The following is a 22,095-nucleotide window of genomic DNA, read 5'->3' as shown; positions in this document are numbered from 1 at the left end:
AAAAAAAACATCTGATTGGTGTGTGGTCTCCTTGTTAAGACCTGTTCTCATCCGTCCCTGTCGCACTTTTCATAGCATGCTGTGTACCAAGTGATTCAGTAGTTACAGACACTTTCTTAACAAACATACCACTCACTGCATCATTGAATTGGCTAAGCCACTGTCATGAGTTGTGCCTGGATACCTCAGTTGCTACGATCAAACAATGGCAAACCCAGGATGGAATAATGACAATACTATGAAAAGTCTTTTATGACCATCTTTTTAGCGATTGTTGCAGGACTCGGCTGCTCGATAGAGGATGTCAAATTAAACACATTTCATTTCAGCCGTCAATTGTCAACCTTATTTTATTGGGCATCAAGTTTCAGCATTTTACTAAGTCATTGGGTCACTGTAGCAGGTAGATATCTACTAATACCAGTGTTGCTAGCTCCTGCTTTGATCAGTTGCCTAATAAGATAAGGTTGACAATTGGACAGCTAAAAGGTGTTTAATTTGACATACTATGAAAAGGATAGTTGCTACCATATAGCGAAGATGCTGAGTCACAGATAGGCACAATAAAAAGATTGTCCAATAAAGCTTTCAACCAAACAGGCTTTCATCAGAATTAGACAACACACACACACTCATGTAAATGCAACTCTCTCTCTCTCTCTCTCTCTCTCTCTCTCTCTCTCTCTCTCTCTCTCTCTCTACACACACACACACACACACACACACACGATGACAATCTCCAGTTGCCATGGCCATACTGCGAGCTGCAGTGCGCAACGGGAGAAACAAACTGGGTGGCGGGGGTACGAGGAGGCAGGGTCATGGTGGGTAGGGGATGGTAAAGTGCTGCTTATGGGAGCATACAGGCATGAGGTGGGAAGAGGGTAGGGCATCAAGGTGCCAATGGGAGGTTAGGCTGGGAAGGACGGGCGGCAGAAAAGGAGAGAAGTAAAAAGGACTGGATGCACTGGTGAAATAGAGGGCTGTGTAATGCTGGAATGGGAACAGGGAAGTAGATAGATGGGTAAAGGACAATGACTACTGAAGATTGAGCCCAGGAGGGTTGCAGGAATGTGGGATATATTGCGGGGAGAGAAGGAGATTAGTGTTTAGCATCCCATTGACAACGAGGTCATTAGAGACGGAGCGCAAGCCCGGATTAGGGAAGGGAATCGGCCGTGCTCTTTCAAAGGAACCATCCCGGCATTTGCCTGAAGCGATTCAGGGCAGTCACAGGAAACCTAAATCTGGACGGCCGGACGTGGGTTTGAACCTTTCCTCCTGAATGATATTGTGGGGAGAGTTCCTACCTGCACAGTTCAGAAAAGCTAGTGTTGGTAGGAAAGATCCAGATGACGCAGGCTGTGAAGCAGTCATTGAAATGAACGTTATGTTGCACAATGTTACAGTATATATGCATTCATTCCAATATTTTCACATTTCTATGAAGGTAAAAGAAGCTCTTCCATGTGTAATTTGATAGATTCTGTTACCTGAATAGTGTTACATTTACATATTGGCGTCAATAAATAGTGATGTGTTAGTTGTGTGCCATTGATGGTAATCATATTGCTCATAAATGAATGTTTTCTAACTCAACAAGTCAGTTGTGCAATGTACTGAATTGTGCACAAATAATTATTTTCATAATTTTAGAAATTCAGAAGGAATAAAACATTCTCAGAAATTACTTTTAGCTGTACAAAAACTGCCTCTACAAGAAGGTAGTGTGCTCAGTTCAAAAATAAAGGTAACTCATCTTAATACTTTTATATTTAGCTCATTTTTAAAACTATGAATTACAACAATTTATCTGTGACAGACACAAAACAAGTTAAAATCTTGCAGTTGTGGAGCCATTACCCTGCAGGAACTGGGCGTATATCAAATCGAGTTACACGGAACAGTGAGACAGTCCAGTCTGGTAATCTTCCTTCTGTATAATTTCTATGAAATCTGAAATCAAGAATTCAAAGCATATAAATATACAGTTTACCATTTTAATGATAATTTTGTGTTAGTGTTGGAAGAAAACTTACAAAAACAAAGAATCAACATCAAACATATATAAAACACATAAACTGATTGGGCAGAGAGTGGTACTTGCAAAGTAAAGACAGACACACCTTAAGATCGATAGTTTGAAGGCTCGTTTGAACACCAAAGCAGTGGCTTAAGCATGATACTATTCAAGGTGAGATACACTTGCCTTTCACTGGGCTCATTTATGCAGTTAGTTATGGTGGAAACTAGTTTAAAGTTGGCTACTTTGCCAGAAGGTGGTAAGTGACCAAAAAATGTCCTTGGACTGATTGAGGATTGCAGTCTGATAGTGAGTGTGTGTGGGGTTTTAAGTGTTTCATCAGAAAAAGTTGCATCCCTATCTTCTGCCATTTCTAATTTGCCACATGATGGAGGATATTCTGTTTACATTTCTGTGCCGCTGCTTATTATACAAAATTCAAAATTATAATAAGGTAAAGCAAGTGTAGTGCAGGCTGATGACACTATAAAACAAAATATCCTTCCTTCAGCAACAAAAATCTCTCTTTGCTACTACATACTTTCCAATAAACAAAATGCAAACACAAAATAGTGAATGTGGTTCAAACTAATTTTTTTAATATATGCATATATTCAGAATGAACCAAAATGTTTGCACCCTGACATCGCAACGCAGTTCCTTGCATACTAAAAGTACAATAATTTAACCCCATGCTTAATTTTTTTTTTTTTTTTTTTTTTTTTGTAGAAAATCAATGCCAAAGGCAGGCAATTGGGCTACACTCTTATCAAATATAAGACAAGTATCTTCATTCAGTTCAATACATCTGTGCTCTCCAGTGAATGCAGCAGTGGGTAGTGTTTTGTATTGGAATACATGAGTTTGATTACAGGCCTAGGCAGTTTCTATTTTTGATCCACCCACTAATACTGTACTGTAGACTTTTTAAAACACTAAACATAACAATCATTTGTCAAACCTGTCATAAATATTCATCAAGAGTAATAATCAGTAAGGTAATTTTTATCATGATTATATGATAGAAATAATTACAGAACTTATCAATGAGGAGATGTTAAACATATATACTACATTTACTAACAGCAGCAATTGCAATACTTTTAAATATGCCATCAGTGACAACATGTCTTCCACATAACAGAACAAATGCTTAAAGCGACCTCCCTGCATCCCTAAACATTAGTGATCTGCGGGGTCTTGCTTCTCTGAAACAAGTTAGAAGAGCAGCATAGAAGTACAGTACCAGCTATTTCACATTCATTGGCAGAGAAGAATAAACATGCTCTTCCACATGTCCATACAGAAAGATATAAATGGAATTTAGGCCAGACAAATGCAGAAGATGGAACACACAACCTCCATGGCCAATCCATTTCCTGGTAAAGCGTCGACTTAAATCATGTTGCACATTTCTTCCAAAATTTGCAGGTGCATCGTCATATTAGAGCACAACCTCTGCTCAATAAGAAGTAGAATATCTTAAGGCAAATTGTGATAAATGCATCATAGCTTCACTCAGTCAACCAATCCAGCAACCTGTGCAGACCTGCGATACTGCCCCAATATTCTGGCCCACAAATTGATGTATCCAGAGGCACTGGTAATGTGTGGGTTAACATGTCAATGGAAGGCACTAAGCATATTAAGATACAGTCATGTGTGAATGCTGCTTAATCAGACTATATTACAATTTTTATTAAGTCATTATTGGCTCCCTATTGTTGTTGGAACCATTCAACAACTGGCATCTGCAGAAAGCAATCCTTAGGATGTTGGCATTGTAACAAATAATGATAGGGATGTAACCCTTCATTGTGCAACATGTCAAGAAGCATGTGTTGTGAAACATGCAGTTTCCCTACTACCTCATGAGTACTTTCCTAACATACATGGTGTATAGCTTCTAGAATCGGTTCTTGGTTAGCTCTGGAGTACTGCTAGTCTGTAGATAATCTCTATTCACTGAAGGTGGGGGAGGGGGGTGGGGAGGTGGGGGAAGAACTTGTCTTGCAAAGGTGGAAATCCACACAAAAACATATTTGTCTTGATAATGTCGCTCTAGATACTTGGCAGCATATTCACTAACAGCAATTCCAGTGCTGTTATCAGATGTAAGAAAGATCAAAAGCATGTTGACATATTCAGCAGTTGTGTATGCCATACTACTGCCCATACAGTTTAACAAGACACATAAGCAGAGAGCACAGTAGGTCTACAGCTGTGCCCCATCTGTGGAATATCACATGTAAACACTTCATTTGTCCAAGTGGGCCATTCTCCCTAACATACATCAACCCTCTTACAGACTTTTCTTGGTGCCACTTTTACATACAGAGCTGTAGAAATCAACTATTTAACCTGAACTTTAAGTAGCAGCAAATTCCCTGTGACAATTTTCAGAACACTTTGGGAGTGCTTTTAGACAAACAAGATGCTGATGATGATGATGTAATTGTCTCAAAAGGAACTGCATAGCACATGATGTTCTTAGGCTGTGTGTGTGATTCACGACTTGTAGGAATACAGCTTTTGTTCTGCCTTATTCTACCCAACACAGTCACTCATGAAAGCCATAAAACAGTTACACCAACTCCCTATCAGTAACAGATGAAATTTTTCCAGGTATCCATCGATAACAAACAGCTATAACTGGTTCTTACATGATTATGGTTCTAAAAATAGTAACAGTGTTTTGTGATTACTTGTGAAATGGGTTGCTTGCCCTACTGGTAATGGAATATCCTAATTACATGTAATGGATATGAAAGTGATAGGGATGATAACTGGTGCTAATCCATAGAACCAATGGCAGAGGCTATACCAGAAACTGTGTTCAAATGTAGTTGATTAAATAGTGTGAATATAATAGAGGGAAACATTCCACGTGGGAAAAATAGATCTAAAAACAAATATTCTCTAACTTACCGAACGAAAGCGTTGGTAACACACAAACACACACAAATTTCAGTCCAAGGTTGCTTCATCAGGAGAGAGGGAAAGACGAACGGAATAATGAAAAAGATTGAAATTTGTGTGTGTGTGTGTGTGTGTGTGTGTGTGTGTGTGTGTGTGTGTGTTTTTTTTATTTATTGTCTCCTATCAACATACCAATGCTTTCGTTTGGTAAGTTACAGAATCTTTGTTTTTAGATATGATTAAATAGTGTGATAGACTACACTTGATCCAATGTGATTTACGTAATTGCAGGGGAACAACTTAGGGGTACAGCTGAAGAAAAGGGACAATGGACTGGAAAGCATGGAAGTGAATAGAGTGAACATTTAAAGCCAAAATACATTTTTAAAAGTGGAATAATGAAAAAGATTGTACTCCCATTTCTGCATTAGTACACCATAGCTGTCAGTACTGAATGAGTATACTTGTTATACAATGCTGTGTTGGTGTACTGTGTAAGAACACAGTCTCTCTCACCAATACCCCCACTTGCCCACGCCACATGCCGACTCTACCACATCCTAGCCTCCCTCAAGTCCTGCTCCTTAAAACCAGTTGTATTCAAAACTAAGAAAGATGTGTATGTTTTTGCAACACAGCTCTGGGCTTGAATGAATCACCCAAATTCTCAATCCAGGTTGTGATTTAAGTGTGCCAAAATATAGGGCCAGTCTCACCAATTTCCTTGAGTAACTTTTCTTTGCCTCTGCTGGTCAGATGATATGATCTTACCTAACTCATTCCTTTGTTTGTAATTACGTGTTGGACACTGTTCTAGCCAAGGGCAGTCACGAGGCTATGGACAAACAGTTGGGGCATAGGCAGGCAGCCAGCTAGCCATGTTGCGTATGCAAACGTACTGCCCTGGCTTCACACCTACAGGCAGGAGCAGTCAAGTGGTTAGCGTGCGTGCAATAGGGCTACCTGGCAATTAGTCTATACTCACAGCACTTTGGAAGTAGCACTGGACGGCCTAACTCATTGTTTGCTTTGTGTGTGCAGGAGGATCACTAATTCGTCCATAATGACAAATTGAAAACAGATACATAATACAGGAAGTACTCAGTTCCTTGTCATGGAGTACAGTCTGTATCTCATCAATCTTGTCCTCAAGATCTGCAGTAGTTATCAGAAATTTGTTCTTTGGCATTTGATCCATAATGCGTTTTGGCACCCATCAATTTAATTATTTCCTTACTTGTAGACTATGTGATTTCTATTAGATTCATCTGCTTCTGTCATCTTCTTCCCCATAATCTTCAGGAACTTTTTGCCCCTCTTATAATTCACCCCATACTTTTTTGTTTTTTCTTCTCCAATATTTACCAATTTCTTATTTTTTCTGTAGCTATCTAACCTTGTATCCCACTTTACCTGTGATCTAACTAACTTCACCTCATTATACAATTTTCCTCTCACTGTCCTAGTTTTGTTTTCCTTGGCTTCAGGGTCACAAAAGACTTTCTGAATAACTTAGTGTTACTTCATCCAATTCTGTCCTCTCTTTGCTGGATAAAGGGACCTGTGATACCAAAAACAAGCATTTCTGTCTGCCTTTGTTTGTGTGTAGCATCAATCAATTGTGTAGAAAGTTGGTTTTTAAAACATGGGTTGCTGTAACTCTTATTATATTATTAGTTCTGTAACATGTATATATGTAGCATTTTATTAATTAATTTTTATTCATTTGAGGTTAGTGAGTCATCTTACCTTGCTAATATTTCAATGAAGATCAAGGCACTTGAACTTTTGTGTTCAGCTGTCTTCAGGGCGACAAAAACCATGTCCACGTCACAAAACTTCTGTTCTGAAACATATCATGATGGATATTTTTGGACAATGTTGATTTTTTTAAAACCTAATACATGGCCAAAAAGTTATTCATTAGCTAAATTTGTACATAATAATATTGGTTCTGTTGTAACATAAGCACTACATAAAGCTGCTTAAAATTATACATCCTTTTCATATAGTTATTTTTACTTGTATTTGCTTTATCAGCTTCTTCATGTGGTTCACGTTTTGACATTTGGTTTCTCCTTTAGAACTGACCCCCAGCTTTCCTAACATTTATTGGAACTAAGAACTTATTCACGGTGAGGTAATAGTTTTTGGTGGGATGGCTTCCATGAACTAATCTTGCAAAGCTTCATATGAGTGCACTGCTGATCTTAATTCTGACAATTATTTTAGAAAAGGCTGAGATATTTCTGCTGCAGCTAGAGATCAAAATGACTTATTTTTACTTAAAAGATGTTTTAATTACTACTAACTGACAAGCATTGATAACTCTCTATATACTTTACCTACACAAAATAGAATTTCAGTTTCACAATCCTCTGATCAAATGGAACCATTTTCTGCACATCACAACAACATTATGTTTGATTTTTATTTTGGCACTTGTCTAGTTATTTTAGTTTACTTGTTTTTAACTCTTCCACATCCCTCCCCATTTTCAACCCAGTTCAATCAATATACATTACTACATAAAGATAAGATGCTGTTTACTATTGTTAGTAGAATCTGATAAAGTTCTTGACCAATTTACTTCAACACATGATACGGTAATAAATGTTTGGGTAGAGACAAACTAAATATTTTTTAATATATATGTATCAAACAGTGTAATGATGCCTGTCCAGGATCTCCTCCCAAACATCAATTTCAGCCAAATTTGGTACACAAACTGAAAACTTCAAGAGTAGCAGCACTGCGAGGTAAGAAACCTACTACATCTACATCTACATTTATACTCCGCATGCCACCCAACGGTGTGTGGCGGAGGGCACTTTACGTGCCACTCTCATTACCTCCCTTTTCTGTTCCAGTCGCATATGGTTCGCGGGAAGAACGACTGTCTGAAAGCCTCTGTGCGCGCTCGAATCTCTCTAATTTTACATTCGTGATCTCCTCAGGAGGTATAAGTAGGGGGAAGCAATATATTCGATACCTCACCCAGAAACGCACCCTCTCAAAACCTGGCGAGCAAGCTACACCGCGATGCAGAGCGCCTCTCTTGCAGAGTGCCCCTTGAGTTTGCTAAACATCTCCATAACGCTATCACGGTTACCAAATAACCCTGTGACGAAACGCGTCCCAGATATTTTACAGAAGTAACTGCTACCAGTGTTTGTTCCGCTATCATATAATCATACAATAAAGGATCCTTCTTTCTATGTATTCGCAATACATTACATTTGTCTATGTTAAGGGTCAGCTTCAATACACGTGGAGATACAGCCAAAATGTCCAGCTCCTGCCATACAGGCTGCCCTGCACAACGTGTGTGGTGTGGGAATAGTATTGCTCTGCCTTATGGATGTGTTATGCAAGGTAGCCTACATGTCAGTGGCAAGAAACAATTTTCCAGTCCCATTTGTGCAGGCTGCCCTACACGACAAGCCTGTTGGGATGGAGTAGTATCAGCTTGCTTGATCAATCTGTTTTGTAGGGCCACACATGCAGAGGAGGGTGGTTGAGATGGATAGAGGGGGGGCAGGTTGGGATGTATAGAACAGGGGAGTAGGAGGAATGGATAGAGGAGGCGGGGATAAGAAGATGGATGGGAAGAGGGGGAGGAGGAGATTCATAGGATGAGGGGGGGGGGGGGGTGTTAAGGGACAGAGAGGGGAGAAACTAATGGATAGGGAAAGGGGAAAGAGGAGCTGGATAGGGTGAGGTGAGGAGAAGCTGGTGTACAGAGAGGGGGGGCAGGAGGAGACGGCTAGGGAGTGGGGAGCAAGACAAGATGAATGAAGAAAGGGGACAGGGTCCAGAAGTGGACAAAGAGAATGGGTGATGGAGAGGATGAGATGGCCAGAGAAAGATGGAGGATGAGTAGATGGACCGAGAGGGGAGGGAAGAAGAGGTGGACAGAGAGGGAGGAGGAGGATGAGATGGGCAATTAGAAGGATGGGGGAGGGGGGAGAGGACAGGCGGGCCGAGAGCGAGGGGAGATGAGGAGTACATGCATAATGGGCAGGTGGAAAAGGAAGAGGAGGAGAAGTATATGGACAGAGGACGGGGGATGAATATATGATCGGACACGGGGGGGGGGGGGGTAAAGAAGATGGACAAATAAAGAGGGGAGATGATGAAACAGAGGAGGAGGAGACGAAAGAGGTTGCTAGAAGATATGCAACAGAGAGTGGGGATGAGATGAGAATGATATATTTGTTGAACATACGCAGTCAAAGCTGCGGAGAAAAGGCTATATATCTATGTTCATACATATAAAAATAAACCACTGGACCTATTTCAACCAAACTTGATACACATATCCCTTATTGCCAGGCAACAATTGCTGTGGGGTTAAGAACCAGTTGCCTATCATTATTTAGGAGATATGTCGTCAAACACTGAGATGCAAGAACAACTGCCACATTGTGCACATTTTCACAGACAATATTCACATATGCCACTGAATGTACCTACACAAATATATCATTGTATGATACATACTTCAAGGGATATTACATGATAAACATGGAGATGCATAAAAAATGCTGCATCATTCATGAAGTTTTAATTAATTTATTCTTTACTACCAAGACACTCCTAGAGTTGAGTCAACTTGAAGAAATCACTGACACCTAGCATTGCTTTTGATAGCTTTCAGCTGTGAAGCACAAACAGCTGTAGGCAAAAACAATAGCTGTCTATAGAGCACTTGACACAGGTCCACTCAGCATACAGAAACTGCCTGAGATCTTTGTAAGACTTTCATAATTTGAATGGTGTTCTCAGAAATGCATGGAAATGAAGTCTTTTTAATATTACACTACAAGTACGGTTAATTTTTATGTATGTATGTAGAAGAACTACTCACAGGCCACTGGACCCAAGTTGGGCAAATCCGACACACAAACTGCTTATCCTGAGAGGACTAACATACAGGGGCTTATAATGCTCTAGCTCTAATATTTATGGTGACAAACATGATGTTTAAGCTCCTGCTGCATTGACTGACTTGCACCACAGGTATGCTGCATGGGAATCTTATGAACCTGCTTAGCTGGGCAATCTACACATCAGGGGCAAGAAACGGTTTCCCAGCCCACGTTGTGCTGGAGTAGTATTGGCCTGCTTTGCAAGGCAGCCCACACGTCATGTGAGGGAAAGGGTTTCCAAGCCCTTAGCATATAGCCTGTGCTGCATGAGAAATGCACTGCAGTAATACCACCCTGTTTTAGCTATCTCTTGTGAAAGTACACAAGCCTGGAGAAAGGTCGAGATGGACAGAGGATGAGATAGAGGGGGGGGGGGGGGAGAGCAGAATGGGGTAGATAGGGAGAGAGAGGTAGGAGAGGATGTAAAGAAAGAGAGTATGGGGAGAAGGAGATGGGGGAGAGAGAGAGAGAGTGAGAGATGATAGACAGAGAGGGGAAGGACGAGGAGATGGACACATCTGGAGGCAAGGAGATGGGCTGGGAGAGGGAGAGAGACAGGCCACAAGATGTGTGCATTATATGTAATATACTTGAACGCAAGCAGTGGTGGTGGTGGTTGGGGCGGGGGGGGGAAGGAAGGAGGGAGGGAGGGAGGGAGGCTGACTGTATGTTATACTTCACAAGAATCAGCACTGTGGAGTTCATAACTTTCCGAGCAGAGATATGAGCAAAAATGTGTTTTTTTTTTCTTTTTTTTTCTGTCCTTAGCATATAGTGTGTGGGAACAGTATCAGCCAATCTTATCAACTTGCTTTGCAGGTAAGACTAAATGTTGGGGGCAAGAAACAGTTTGCCAGCCCTCAATGTGAAGGGTGCCCTGCACAACATGTTGGAGTAATATCAGCTTGCATTATCGACCTCTTTTGCCAGGGCAACTTATATGTCAGGGGCAAAAGAGAGTTTTCAAGTCCCTTATATACATTCTGACCTGCGTGACACGTGTGGATGGGTATAGTTGTGGCAATGTTGAGATGGATAGAGGAGGAGATAGACAGACTGGGAAAGAGGACGAGGATTTTGACAGAGGGAGGGCGACGATGAGAATAAATATGGGTTCTGCAGGAGATGGAGAGGGGGGAGGAGAGGATGGACAGAAACAGAGGGAGAAGGTGATGCGCAGAAAGAAGGTAGAGGAGAAATGGACAGAGGGAGGGGTAAAGGAGGAGGACAATGGTAGTGGGCAGATAGAGGTGGTAGGATGAGGTGGACAGAGAGATGGCCAGAAATGCAATAGGAGAGAGAAGAGGAGGAGATGTGTGCAACATATGTGCCTAACACATATCAGGAGACGCGGTGGGGAAAAGGCTAGTTTTATATACGGAGAAAACATTGTTTGCAAAAAATCCCTAAGATCTACCAATTTACTTCAAATTTTTTAAATATATATAATGCATAAATATACACATAATATATAATAGAGAAATGTTGTATTCAGTTTTTTAAGCAACAATATACAGATTTTCTACTAAAACCGGCTGCACGAAAGAAAGTGCCGCACTGTGAAAAAGTGTGGATTCATTCTCTCTTTCAGTCAGTTTTAACTTTGATAGCAGGTAATTTAAATCATTACAGAAATTGTTCCTCTCATTTATATTCTTTTTCCTTATGTAAAATTTTACGCAAAACTTGTACACATGACAATGTTCTGTTTCATCTTGTTTAATAGACTAGGCCTACATGAAAGCTGTATTTATGGCTTATCGGCTTATGTTTAGAATACTACTATGGAATATGAATCACATGAAACTTTGTAATCCTGTGTGTTTGCAGATTAAAACTATACAAAGTACTGTCATTGAAGCTACTATCCTCACAGATCCACCAGTTGTCATACTTCATATACCAATGATCCCAACCAATTAACCCATTCATTTTAAATGACTTCAGTTGTCAATCAAGGTTTTATTTGCACTAACAATAATAAACGCTCAAAGTGAGAAAGGGTGGGGTGGGGGGGGGGGGGGGGGGGGAGTGGACAAGATGGACACATCGAGGCAGAGGGGAAGGAGGCTAAGATTAATATTTTGAAACACAAATTTGCAAACAGAGGTGGCAGTTTGTAAGGCACTACTAAATTTGGAAGCACTGAAATTACCCATATAATTGGCCATTAGCATAACTTAAACTATAAACTTAAATTGATTCATAAGACATGTCATAAATCTGACATAGGGCTTATTTGATGACATCATTTCTATGTCACAAAATTAAAGAAGCAGCCTCCGCTGCAAAGTGGCAGTTGTGTGTGCAGTTTCAGGAAATGTTGGGTTAGTTAAGCCAGTGATTCTGATTTTTCAATTTTAGTAAATAACATGTTCACAATATTGACTTTAACAATAACAAATGTTACTCAAAAATTGTTTGTTATTTATTAAGATCACTTCAGACTTAAAATGGATCTGCAGAACTGCAACCTTAAACAACCAACAATCAAACTGTAAGTATATCTGCAGGATTGGTGGATTCGAATGTGCTAAAGATGGGCTCACTTCTACAGAGTCAACAACAAAGAATATGTAGATCTCAACTAGGAAACATTCTTTGAAAATCTGAAAGCAGCAGGGATAAAAGATATGGAGTCAAAAGTTGTCTATAGCTTGCACAGAAACCAGGCTGCAGTTTATATTAGCAGAAGGATGTGAAGGGGAGACAATAACAGAGAAGATAATGAAATCAAACTATAGGTTATCCCCTATGTTATTCAACCTGTACATTGAGCAAGCACTAACGGGAAATCAAAGGGAAATTTGAAAACTGTACATTGAGCAAGCACTAAAGAGAAATCCAGAAAATAAATTTACATCTGTGAGAATACGAAGCTTAAAGTTTGCTGAGGACAATTTAATTCTGTTAGATACACCTAATTTGGGGAAATCAGCTGAATTGCATGGGCAATGTCTTTGACAGAGGTTCTAAGATGAAAGTCAACAGAAGTTAAAAAAAACTAGGGACATAGGTTAAATTAGGGAATGAGATAGTAAAGTCATTTTTGGAGTGACGTAATTGAAAATGGTGAAAGTAGTGTGTCTAAAATGCAAACTTGCAACTGTAACAAACAATGCAAATTTTAAGAGCGAGGTCTCGAGTGTAGCCATGATCATATGTGACGCATGAACAACAGACAAGGCGAAGCTAGAAGCCTGGGTCAAGATGAATATTTGATACAAGTCTTTAGATTTGATCAATGACTGCTGTGACATCACCTTTTGCTTCGTATACTCCTAGTTCTGTTGTTAGTTACTGAAAACAACAAATGTGAAGCAAAAAAATCTGATTGTGGTGACAGAGTGAACTGTAGCTTCACATGAACTCTAGGTTAGGTTGGCTGAAGTGATCGCTGTATCAAGCAGAAATCTACAAATACCAGTATTTGAATGCTGGCCCCTATTTTGACTGGAACCAAGGTTGGAATCTTCCTACATGTCAGTCAGGGTGCCTGAAAATAGCATAATAAATTGGCAAAACTGGCAGCCAAATAAAATAACAGTTCAGAAATTAGACGGCTGAAAGGTGTTCGATTTGACATCCTCCATTAGAAAAAACTGTCAACAATATCACTTTATAATCGCCATTTGTTTTAGGCATTTATCACATGTTTACTAAGTCACTGGTCCAAACCAATGACTCTTACAGAATATTTATCCTTATCCAGAAACTTTCAAAATCTGGAGTCACAGAAGAATGCTGAGATTAGGATAGGCCTATATCAAATAACAAATGAAAATGTAGACCTACTGAATCAAATATAGGAGAAAAGAACTTTAAGATATAACAATGAATTGCTAAGACACTGAAGAACAGCAAGTTTTATAATGCAGGGGGTAAAATTTGAACTGGGGTTCAGTAAGAAGGTTCAAGTGGCATTAGGTTGAATTAGTTATGTGGAGACGAGGCATCTTGCAAGGGTAGATAGCATGGCGAGCTGCATCAAATCAGACCGCTGACGAAGAGTGCAACAATTACGAATGCTGGACTCAAAAAAAGGAAAGCAAAAAGGCAGGTATTTTCAGCTTCTGTTAGTATTTATATAAACATGTGGACATTCCACTACTACTGTAATATATTTGCACATTGTCATTTGTCAGCCTAGTTATCAGCCTAATAGAAATTACTAAAAGGTATCAGATAGATTATATAATGGTAAGACAGAGATTTAGGAACCAGGTTTTAAATTGTAGGACATTTCCAGGGGCAGATGTGGACTCTGACCACAAACTGTTGGTTATGAACTGTAGATTAAAACTGAAGAAATTCCAAAAAGGTGGGAATTTAAGGAGATGGGACCTGGATAAACTGAGTGAACCAGAGGTTGTACAGAGTTTCAGGGACAGCATAATGGAGCAATTGACAGGAATGGGGGAAAGAAATACAGTAGAAGACGAATTGGTAGCTCTGAGGGATGAAGTAGTGAAGGCAGCAGAGGATCAAGTAGGTAAAAAGACGAATGCTAGTAGAAATCCTTGGGTAACAGAAGAAATATTGAATTTAATTGATGAAAGGAGAAAATATAAAAATGCAGTAAATGAAGCAGGGAAAAAGGAATACAAACTTCTCAAAAATGAGATCGTCAGGAAGTGCAAAATGGCTAAGCAGGCATGGCTAGAGGACAAATGTAAGGATGAAGAGGCTTATCTCACTAGGGGTAAGATAGATACAGCCTACATGAAAATAAAAGAGACCTTTGGAGAAAAGAGAACCACTTGTACGAATATCAAGAGCTTAGATGGAAACTCAGTTCTAAGCAAAGAGGGGAAAGCAGAAAGGTGGAAGGAGTATATAGAGGGTCTATACAAGGGCGATGTACTTGAGGACAATATTATGGAAATGGAAGAGGATGAAGATGAAATGGGAGATACGATACTGCGTGAAGAGTTTGACAGAGCACTGAAAGACCTGAGTCGCAACAAGGCCCTGGGAGTAGACAACATTCAATTAGAACTACTGACGGCCTTGGGAGAGCCAGTCCTGACAAAACTCTACCGTCTGGTGAGCAAGATGTACGAGACAGGCAAAATACCCTCAGACTTCAAGAAGAATATAATAATTCCAATCCCAAAGAAACCAGGTGTTGACAGATGTGAAAATTACCAAACTATCAGTTTAATAAGTCACAGCTGCAAAACACTAATGCGAATTATTTACAGACGAATGAAAAAACTGGTAGAAGCCGACCTAGGGGAAGAGCAGTTTGGATTCCATAGAAATGTTGGAACACGTGAGGCAACACTGACCCTACGACTTATCTTAGAAGAAAGATTAAGGAAAGGCAAACCTACGTTTCTAGCATTTGTAGACTTAGAGAAAGCTTTTGACAATGTTGACTGGAATACTCTCTTTCAAATTCTGAAGGTGGCAGGGGTAAAATGCAGGGAGCGAAAGGCTATTTACAATTTGTACAGAAACCAGATGGCAGTTATAAGAGTCGAGGGGCATGAAAGGGAAGCAGTGGTTGGGAAGGGAGTGAGACAGGGTTGTAGCCTCTCCCCGATGTTATTCAATCTGTATCTTGAGCAAGCATCAAAGGAAACAAAAGAAACATTTGGAGTGGGTATTAAAATCCAGGGAGAAGAAATAAAAACTCTGAGGTTCGCCGATGACATTGTAATTCTGTCAGAGACAGCAAAGTACTTGGAAGAGCAGTTGAACGGAATGGACAGTGTCTTGAAATGAAGATATAAGATGAACATCAACAAAAGAAAAAGGAGGATAATGGAATGTAGTCGAATTAAATCGGGTGATGCTGAGGGAATTAGATTAGGAAATGAGACACTTAAAGTGGTAAAGGAGTTTTGCTATTTGGGGAGCAAAATAACTGATGATGGTCGAAGTAGAGAGGATATAATATGTAGACTGGCAATGGCAAGGAAAGCGTTTCTGAAGAAGAGAAACTTGTTAACATCGAGTATAGATTTAAGTGTCAGTAAGTTGTTTCTGAAAGTATTTGTATGGAGTGTAGCCATGTATGGAAGTGAAACATGAACAATAAATAGGTTGGACAAGAATAGAATAGAAGCTTTCAAAATGTGGTGCTACAGAAGAATGTTGAAGATTAGGTTGGTAGATCACGTAACTAATGAGGAGGTATTGAATAGGATTGGGGAGAAGAGAAGTTTGTGGTACAACTTGCCTAGAAGAAGGGATCGGTTGGTAGGACATGTCCTGAGGCATCAAGGGATCACAAATTTAGCATTGGAGGGCAGCGTGGAGGGTAAAAATTGTAGAGGGAGACCAAGAGATGAATACACTAAGCAGATTCAGAAGGATGTAGGTTGCAGTAGGTACTGGGAGATGAAGGACCTTGCACACGATAGATTAGCATGAAAAGCTGCATCAAACTAGTCTCAGGACTGAAGACCACCACAACAACAACAACAACAGAAAGTACTTCATTTAAGTTAAAAGCAAATACACTATTATTTTTAGGATTAAGCTCTTATTTTAAACAAATATATAAAGTCAACGTAATTTCCTCTCACCCACTATGGTCTGAAAATTAACTCGCCGTGGAACAGCAACCTGAATATCTTCTGGTTCTATCCCAATAAGACGCCTTTGCTCATCACTCCATGATGTTTCAATGTCGTGGATTAGTTTGGTTGTTGCTTTCCTTGTTAGAAGACCAGCCAGTCCATCCCTCAAATCTTGACAAATCAGTTGAGATATAGTTGACACCGCCTTTTGCAACATGTACAGATTTCAGCAGCGGACACTTCAATTATAAGACGTTGTTACTACTAAAATAACATTTCACTGAAGAGTGCCTACCTGTTTTGCTCCACGTTTAAATTCTGATTCATTGAACTGTGGATCCCAGGTATTTTTCAAAATACCAAAATCTAATTTATTCATTAACCACGAGAATGGATTCTGTATGTATAGAACCTTTGGGAACGGTTTATTCGGTTTTTCATTGTCGACAGATGTCTTGTGAAAACACCTGTAAGTATGAAGGCTACTCAAAATTCTAATGCATCGATGAGAACGTGTATGCAATAAAGACAAATGTTTTTGTGCAGTAAACGTCTGAATACTCGAATGATGAACGTGATTTTGGAATCCAACTACATTACAACAGCCTAAAAAGGAATTGTCCTTCTTACATCCACGAATCAAACTGCTAAGTCGACTATAGTGGTATCTACCACATATATTTCGAGGGGCCGTGGTAAACATAACGATTTATATGAATTTCTGCTGGCAACTAACTATACAATACTAAAATTCAATAATCCAAACGAAGTGCTTGGAGAAGGGCTAGATTCATTTCTACTGTTATGTAGCAGCCATGATACATTCAACTGGACCGCTCCATCAGTTACATGTAACTGAAACCTTCTTTTCAAATTACACTCCCCTCAACACTTCCAGCTATATGTCAACAGACCAACGAAAACATTATTACTTGTCAAAGCACTGAAGTACAAGTAGTGTTAATACTGACAATCGATATCGTTCGATTGCTTTTGTTTCTTCTTCTTCGCGGATGTATCACTTACGGCCCGTCCACACGCAACGATCTGTCTGCACAAATGTCTGCGCACATCACATCTGACAGACAGATCGTTGCGTGTGGACAGAAGATTTGCACCAACCTGAGGTGTGTGCAAACCTGGAAGTTGGAGTTGGAGGTTTGAGCGAAACCTCTCAAATCTGTGGGTTCAAATCACATCTGCGCAGACAAGTTGGAGCGTGTGGACAGGATATCGTCGCAAATCTGGCGCGAAACAGCTGTTTGCTCAGTCTAGTGTTTGTATTTGTGCGCACAGGGCATTAAAATGGCTGATACTCGTCAGTGTTCTCGAGAGTTTGTAAGTGAATTCATTGAAATATATAGAAACCACCCACGTTTGTGGAAGATTAAAGTAAAGAATATAGTGACCGAGACAAAAAGACAGCAGCATACAATGCTCTAATTGAAAAATTGCGGGTATTATTTCACTCAACTCTTGTTTCGATATTGTAGTTGAAAATTCCAAATCCTTGTAGCTCCTTCCTGTTGCTAGAAATCTTAATGTTACCGCCAGCCGTTCATGAGGAGAAATTGCCCTTCTCTATACAAATATTTTTTCTCATAATATGAGGGGTTACAAGCTTTAAGTATAAGTTTCGACATCCATCCGCAAATAATCCAGTCGTTAGGTTCGCCCTGCAACTCTCGCAGTAAATTTACGTGAGAAAACTGCTTTCGCTTTAGCAGCCACTATCAACACCATTTTGACCGCTTTCTCTGTTTCCTGCGGTTGGTCTGAATGCTTTTTGCAACACAAGTTGCGAACACAGACCACAACAGAACTTCCTCCATTTCTATATTTCAAAATAACTGAATTAAATTTTTGACGTTTATGGGGAGTGTAGTCGCTTGCCACTGATATTTCTTTTGTACGCCGACAGATGGCGGGCGAGTAATAGATTAGGGTTTGTGTCGTGTGAACACACCACATTTGCAGCGATCTTTTGCATGTACAGACATCTGCGCAGACAGATCGTTGCGTGTGGACCGGGCTTTAGGACTACGCGTAATCAACATTTGTTGGCCTTCCTTTTCGTCCAGTATTCATTCCTAAGCAACGAATAGGCTAGCTTTCGTTGTGTAGACCCCATGTGTTTTCTGATTTTTCTGATTTCATTTCTCTCGTGTAGATTTGGAGACCCTAATTCTCTCAGCTCTTTTTCCTTTTCTTTTTACCAGTTCGGTCTTGTAGTTTTGTTCTTTAAAAATGTATGTTTATTGTGCGTTAACCTGTTTGAGTCCATTCTTTCTAAATGCCCCCATGAATCGGATTCTTCTCATGCGCATTGTGTCTGTAATTTTGGAGATATTTTTATATATTTCTGCATTGGGTTTTGGATAATTCACACCATCTTTAGTTGTTGGTCCTAGGATTTTCCTCATTATTTTACGTTCTTTCACTTTTGTTTTATTTTTTTTAAAATCTCAAAAATTTTTTTCGTTCATTTTGCGCTGTATATTTCACCACATTATTTATCAACCCGTCAAATATCAGCAAACAGTTGTAATGGTGCAACAATTGCTTGTAACCCCACAAAATTAAGATATGTTCCTACGCACACAATAAACTGCACCAAATCCTTCCTCAGCGTCTATGAGACGTTCCAATGATCTAACTTCAAACTAACACTGATATAAAGTTAAAGACTGCGTGCCCACGAGATATTCCAGTTATCTATCACGAAACTAAAGCCAGGGTCACATATGCAACAAGAGTCGCCGCAACTCTTGGTATTCTGCAGTGACACCGTGAGCTGTCATTCACATACATAAGGACACAATTATTTAATATGTTGCCAACTATAGCACGCTGTGTATCACTGAATCTCTTCAGAAACATTATGTAAATGTGGCTTGAACAAAACGGCTTATATATGACACAAGAATTTAAAGTATTTAATAAAAATATTATAATCTTGTGAAATTGCTGTATAATTTGACCACTATTTGTACAGTACATTTATACTTCATGTTTAACACTGTCAAGCGTATCTCACTTATATTTGTTACAATGTTTTCTCAGCATGTTTATTCTGGAAGTAGCCAAATGAAGTGGAAGGGGTGCAGACCCACATATCATCCAAATGAAATTACACATGACCTGGTCGCCATGTCGTGAAACTGAAAGATACGTTGATATTCAATCATACAATGAAAAGTGGACATGCGCTGTCGACAGTCAACAAGGCCAACGGTTCATTTAAACAACAGTCAAACCTCGATGTGTCAGTCCTCAATATATCGAAGATATGTCTATGTCCAATTTTTTCTTCATTCTCTACCTTTGGAAGCACAAAACCCTGATTTTTCGAAGAAAACCCGCCGTTATATCGAAGTTTCTGAAAAGCCCGAGAAGCGCAGATTTTACCCCTATACAGAGGGTTCCAAAAAAATGTGTCCACTGTTTAAAAGTCCACAACTGGCAAACTAACCGACGGAGTTGTCTCACCTTTGGTAGTGTAATAGTTTGTAGTTCCAGCAATCGTCACAAGCGTTTTATTGCGATGTTTTGTTTTGTCAGATGACAGTCGCCAGATAGTCAGTGTTTTGTTCTTACTTGCACCTAGTTACTCGAGTAAACATGACTGGCGCAAGGCTTATATTCGATGAAAGGATGTCAGTTTTGGAGTGATATTTTAAGTACGAAAACATTAATGCGCTTCAACCGCAATGGCGAAATGAGTGTCAAACAGAGCCACCGACACGTTTAACGATTCGTCGCATTCGAGACAAATTTGAAGCGAAAGGCTGTGTGGAAGATGTACACAAACAACGATCTGGACGACCTGTATCGGTAACAAGTCGTAACTCCCGTCGTGTATTACAACAATTCACTCGCTCACCACAGAAGTCTGTGAGACAATGTGCCCGTGAAACTAGAGTGAATCGCTCAAGTGTTCGGCGAATTTTGAAGACAGCAAAGTGGAAGTGCTTCATCCCACGATTGCTAGACGCAATGAACGAGGACGACCCAGATCGTAGAATGGAGTACTGCGAGTGGTTTACTAACATGGTGCGCAATGATGAAGAGTTTGCAGAGATGATTGTGTGGTCTGGTGAGGCACAGTTCAAACGCAATGGTACAGTAAATCGCCACAATTGCATCTACTGGGCCGTCGAAAATCAGAGCGTCCATGCAGACAAAGCCGTGAATTTGCCAGGAGTAAATGTGTGGTGTGGCTTGATTGGGCCATTCTTCTTTGACGGCAAAGTTACCTGTGAGGTGTACCTTCAGAAGCTTCAGACATCCATTTTACCTGCCATCCGAGACTTATATGGAGACGGAAGAGTTTACTTTCAACAAGATGGTGCCCCAGCTCACTATCAAAATCGTGTTAGGGCGTATCTCGACGAAAATCTACCAGGAAGATGGATAGGCCATAGAGGTACTGTGGAGTATCCACCACGTTCCCCAGACATAACTCCTCTCGACTTCTACCAGTGGGAACACTAATGGACCTCGTTTATTGACAAAAGCCACGCACATTGGATGAACTTCCAGAATCCATCGCACATTCATGTTCAAATATCCAACTGAACACGTCGCAGTCAGTAGCTCGTGCTGCAGTTCGTTTGGGTGTGGATGTTAATGGTGACCATTTCGAACACCTACAGTGATATCTTTAAGTTGGACTTTAAGCTACACTTTCACCAAAAATGAGACAACGCCGTCAATTACTTTGCCAGTTATGGACTTTTAAACAGAGGATACAATTTTTTGGACCCCTCTGTATATCGAAGTTCAGTGGACAAAAACTCTTCATATCGAAATCACCTCTCTCTCTCTCTCTCTCTCTCTCTCTCAGGCGCAAATAGGAGAATTCCAGTCCTTTCGCTCCCTGTGTCGATGCATCAGTGATATCTGCACCGCATTGCAATTCCCACACCCTTTGTGCAGGTGCGATTTTGGGCTGTGTGAGGTGTAAAAGTCAGCCATGCACTCTAAGAAGAAATCTCTAACAGTCACTGCGAAGCAAAAGTTAACTTACAAAGTGAAATAAGGGAGAAAAAAAATAAGACATAGCTGTAGTGGTTAGAACAGATCGGAAACGACAATGAAAGGGTCAGTTTCCAGACTTAGAAGAGTGTTTAGTACAGTAGTTCTGACAACAGACGAACGATAATGTGAACATCAGCTAACTTTTTGAAAGAAAATGCAGAATATTTTGCAGCAGCTTTGGGTTACGATACGTTTCATATGAGTAAAGGTGGTTAGAAAATTTCAGGACAAGAAATGGTATTGTTTTCTGAACAGTGGCTGTGGCTATTATTTTTCGAACCGTGAGTGGGGGAAATACCAGTGTTGATAACAACATTTTTTGTGTCGAGGGGAAGTTAGAATTACAGAGGAACCTTCAAGTTTACAACCTGGATGATGCTTTTAACAAAGACGAACCAGGACTTTTTACATTTGTCTTCTAGACAAAACATTGACTTTCCGAGCAGAAAAATGTCACGGAAGCAAATATGACAGGCACAGAAAAACTCAAGCCACTTATGACTGAAAAACCTAAGAAACAGCTACGTTTTTCTGGGTGTAAGTCGTTCCCTGTGGAGAGCACTGCGAACAAAGAAGACGGACGTCTTCAGAAGTCTTTTCCGACTGGTTGAAGGATTATTTAGGAAAATGACGCTCGAAAAGTGAAAACTTG

At 40.0% G+C, this 22,095-nt stretch overlaps 1 protein-coding gene across 3 annotated transcripts; it reads right to left on the bottom strand.

The window, feature by feature from the left end:
• Window positions 1–1,755: 1,755 nt before the first annotated feature.
• LOC124545348 (m-AAA protease-interacting protein 1, mitochondrial-like) lies at window positions 1,756–17,425 on the bottom strand. Of its 3 annotated transcripts, XM_047124250.1 has the most exons (5): window positions 17,034–17,409; window positions 16,699–16,870; window positions 16,410–16,608; window positions 6,692–6,788; window positions 1,756–1,956 (listed from the first exon to the last, which is right to left on the bottom strand). In XM_047124250.1, coding segments are annotated over exons 1-5 (567 nt in total). In that variant the 5' UTR covers window positions 17,036–17,409; the 3' UTR covers window positions 1,756–1,859. The 3 variants fall into 3 exon arrangements, with proteins under 3 accessions (XP_046980206.1, XP_046980205.1, XP_046980204.1); XM_047124249.1 differs by having other exon boundaries at window positions 6,692–6,783; window positions 16,414–16,608; window positions 16,699–17,425; XM_047124248.1 differs by having other exon boundaries at window positions 16,699–17,413.
• Window positions 17,426–22,095: the final 4,670 nt, after the last annotated feature.

This window comes from Schistocerca americana, chromosome 8 (assembly GCF_021461395.2).
Source record: "Schistocerca americana isolate TAMUIC-IGC-003095 chromosome 8, iqSchAmer2.1, whole genome shotgun sequence".
NCBI lineage: Eukaryota > Metazoa > Arthropoda > Insecta > Orthoptera > Acrididae > Schistocerca > Schistocerca americana.
Note: the sequence above shows the minus strand (reverse complement) of the source record. Positions and strands in the feature narration are given on the sequence as shown.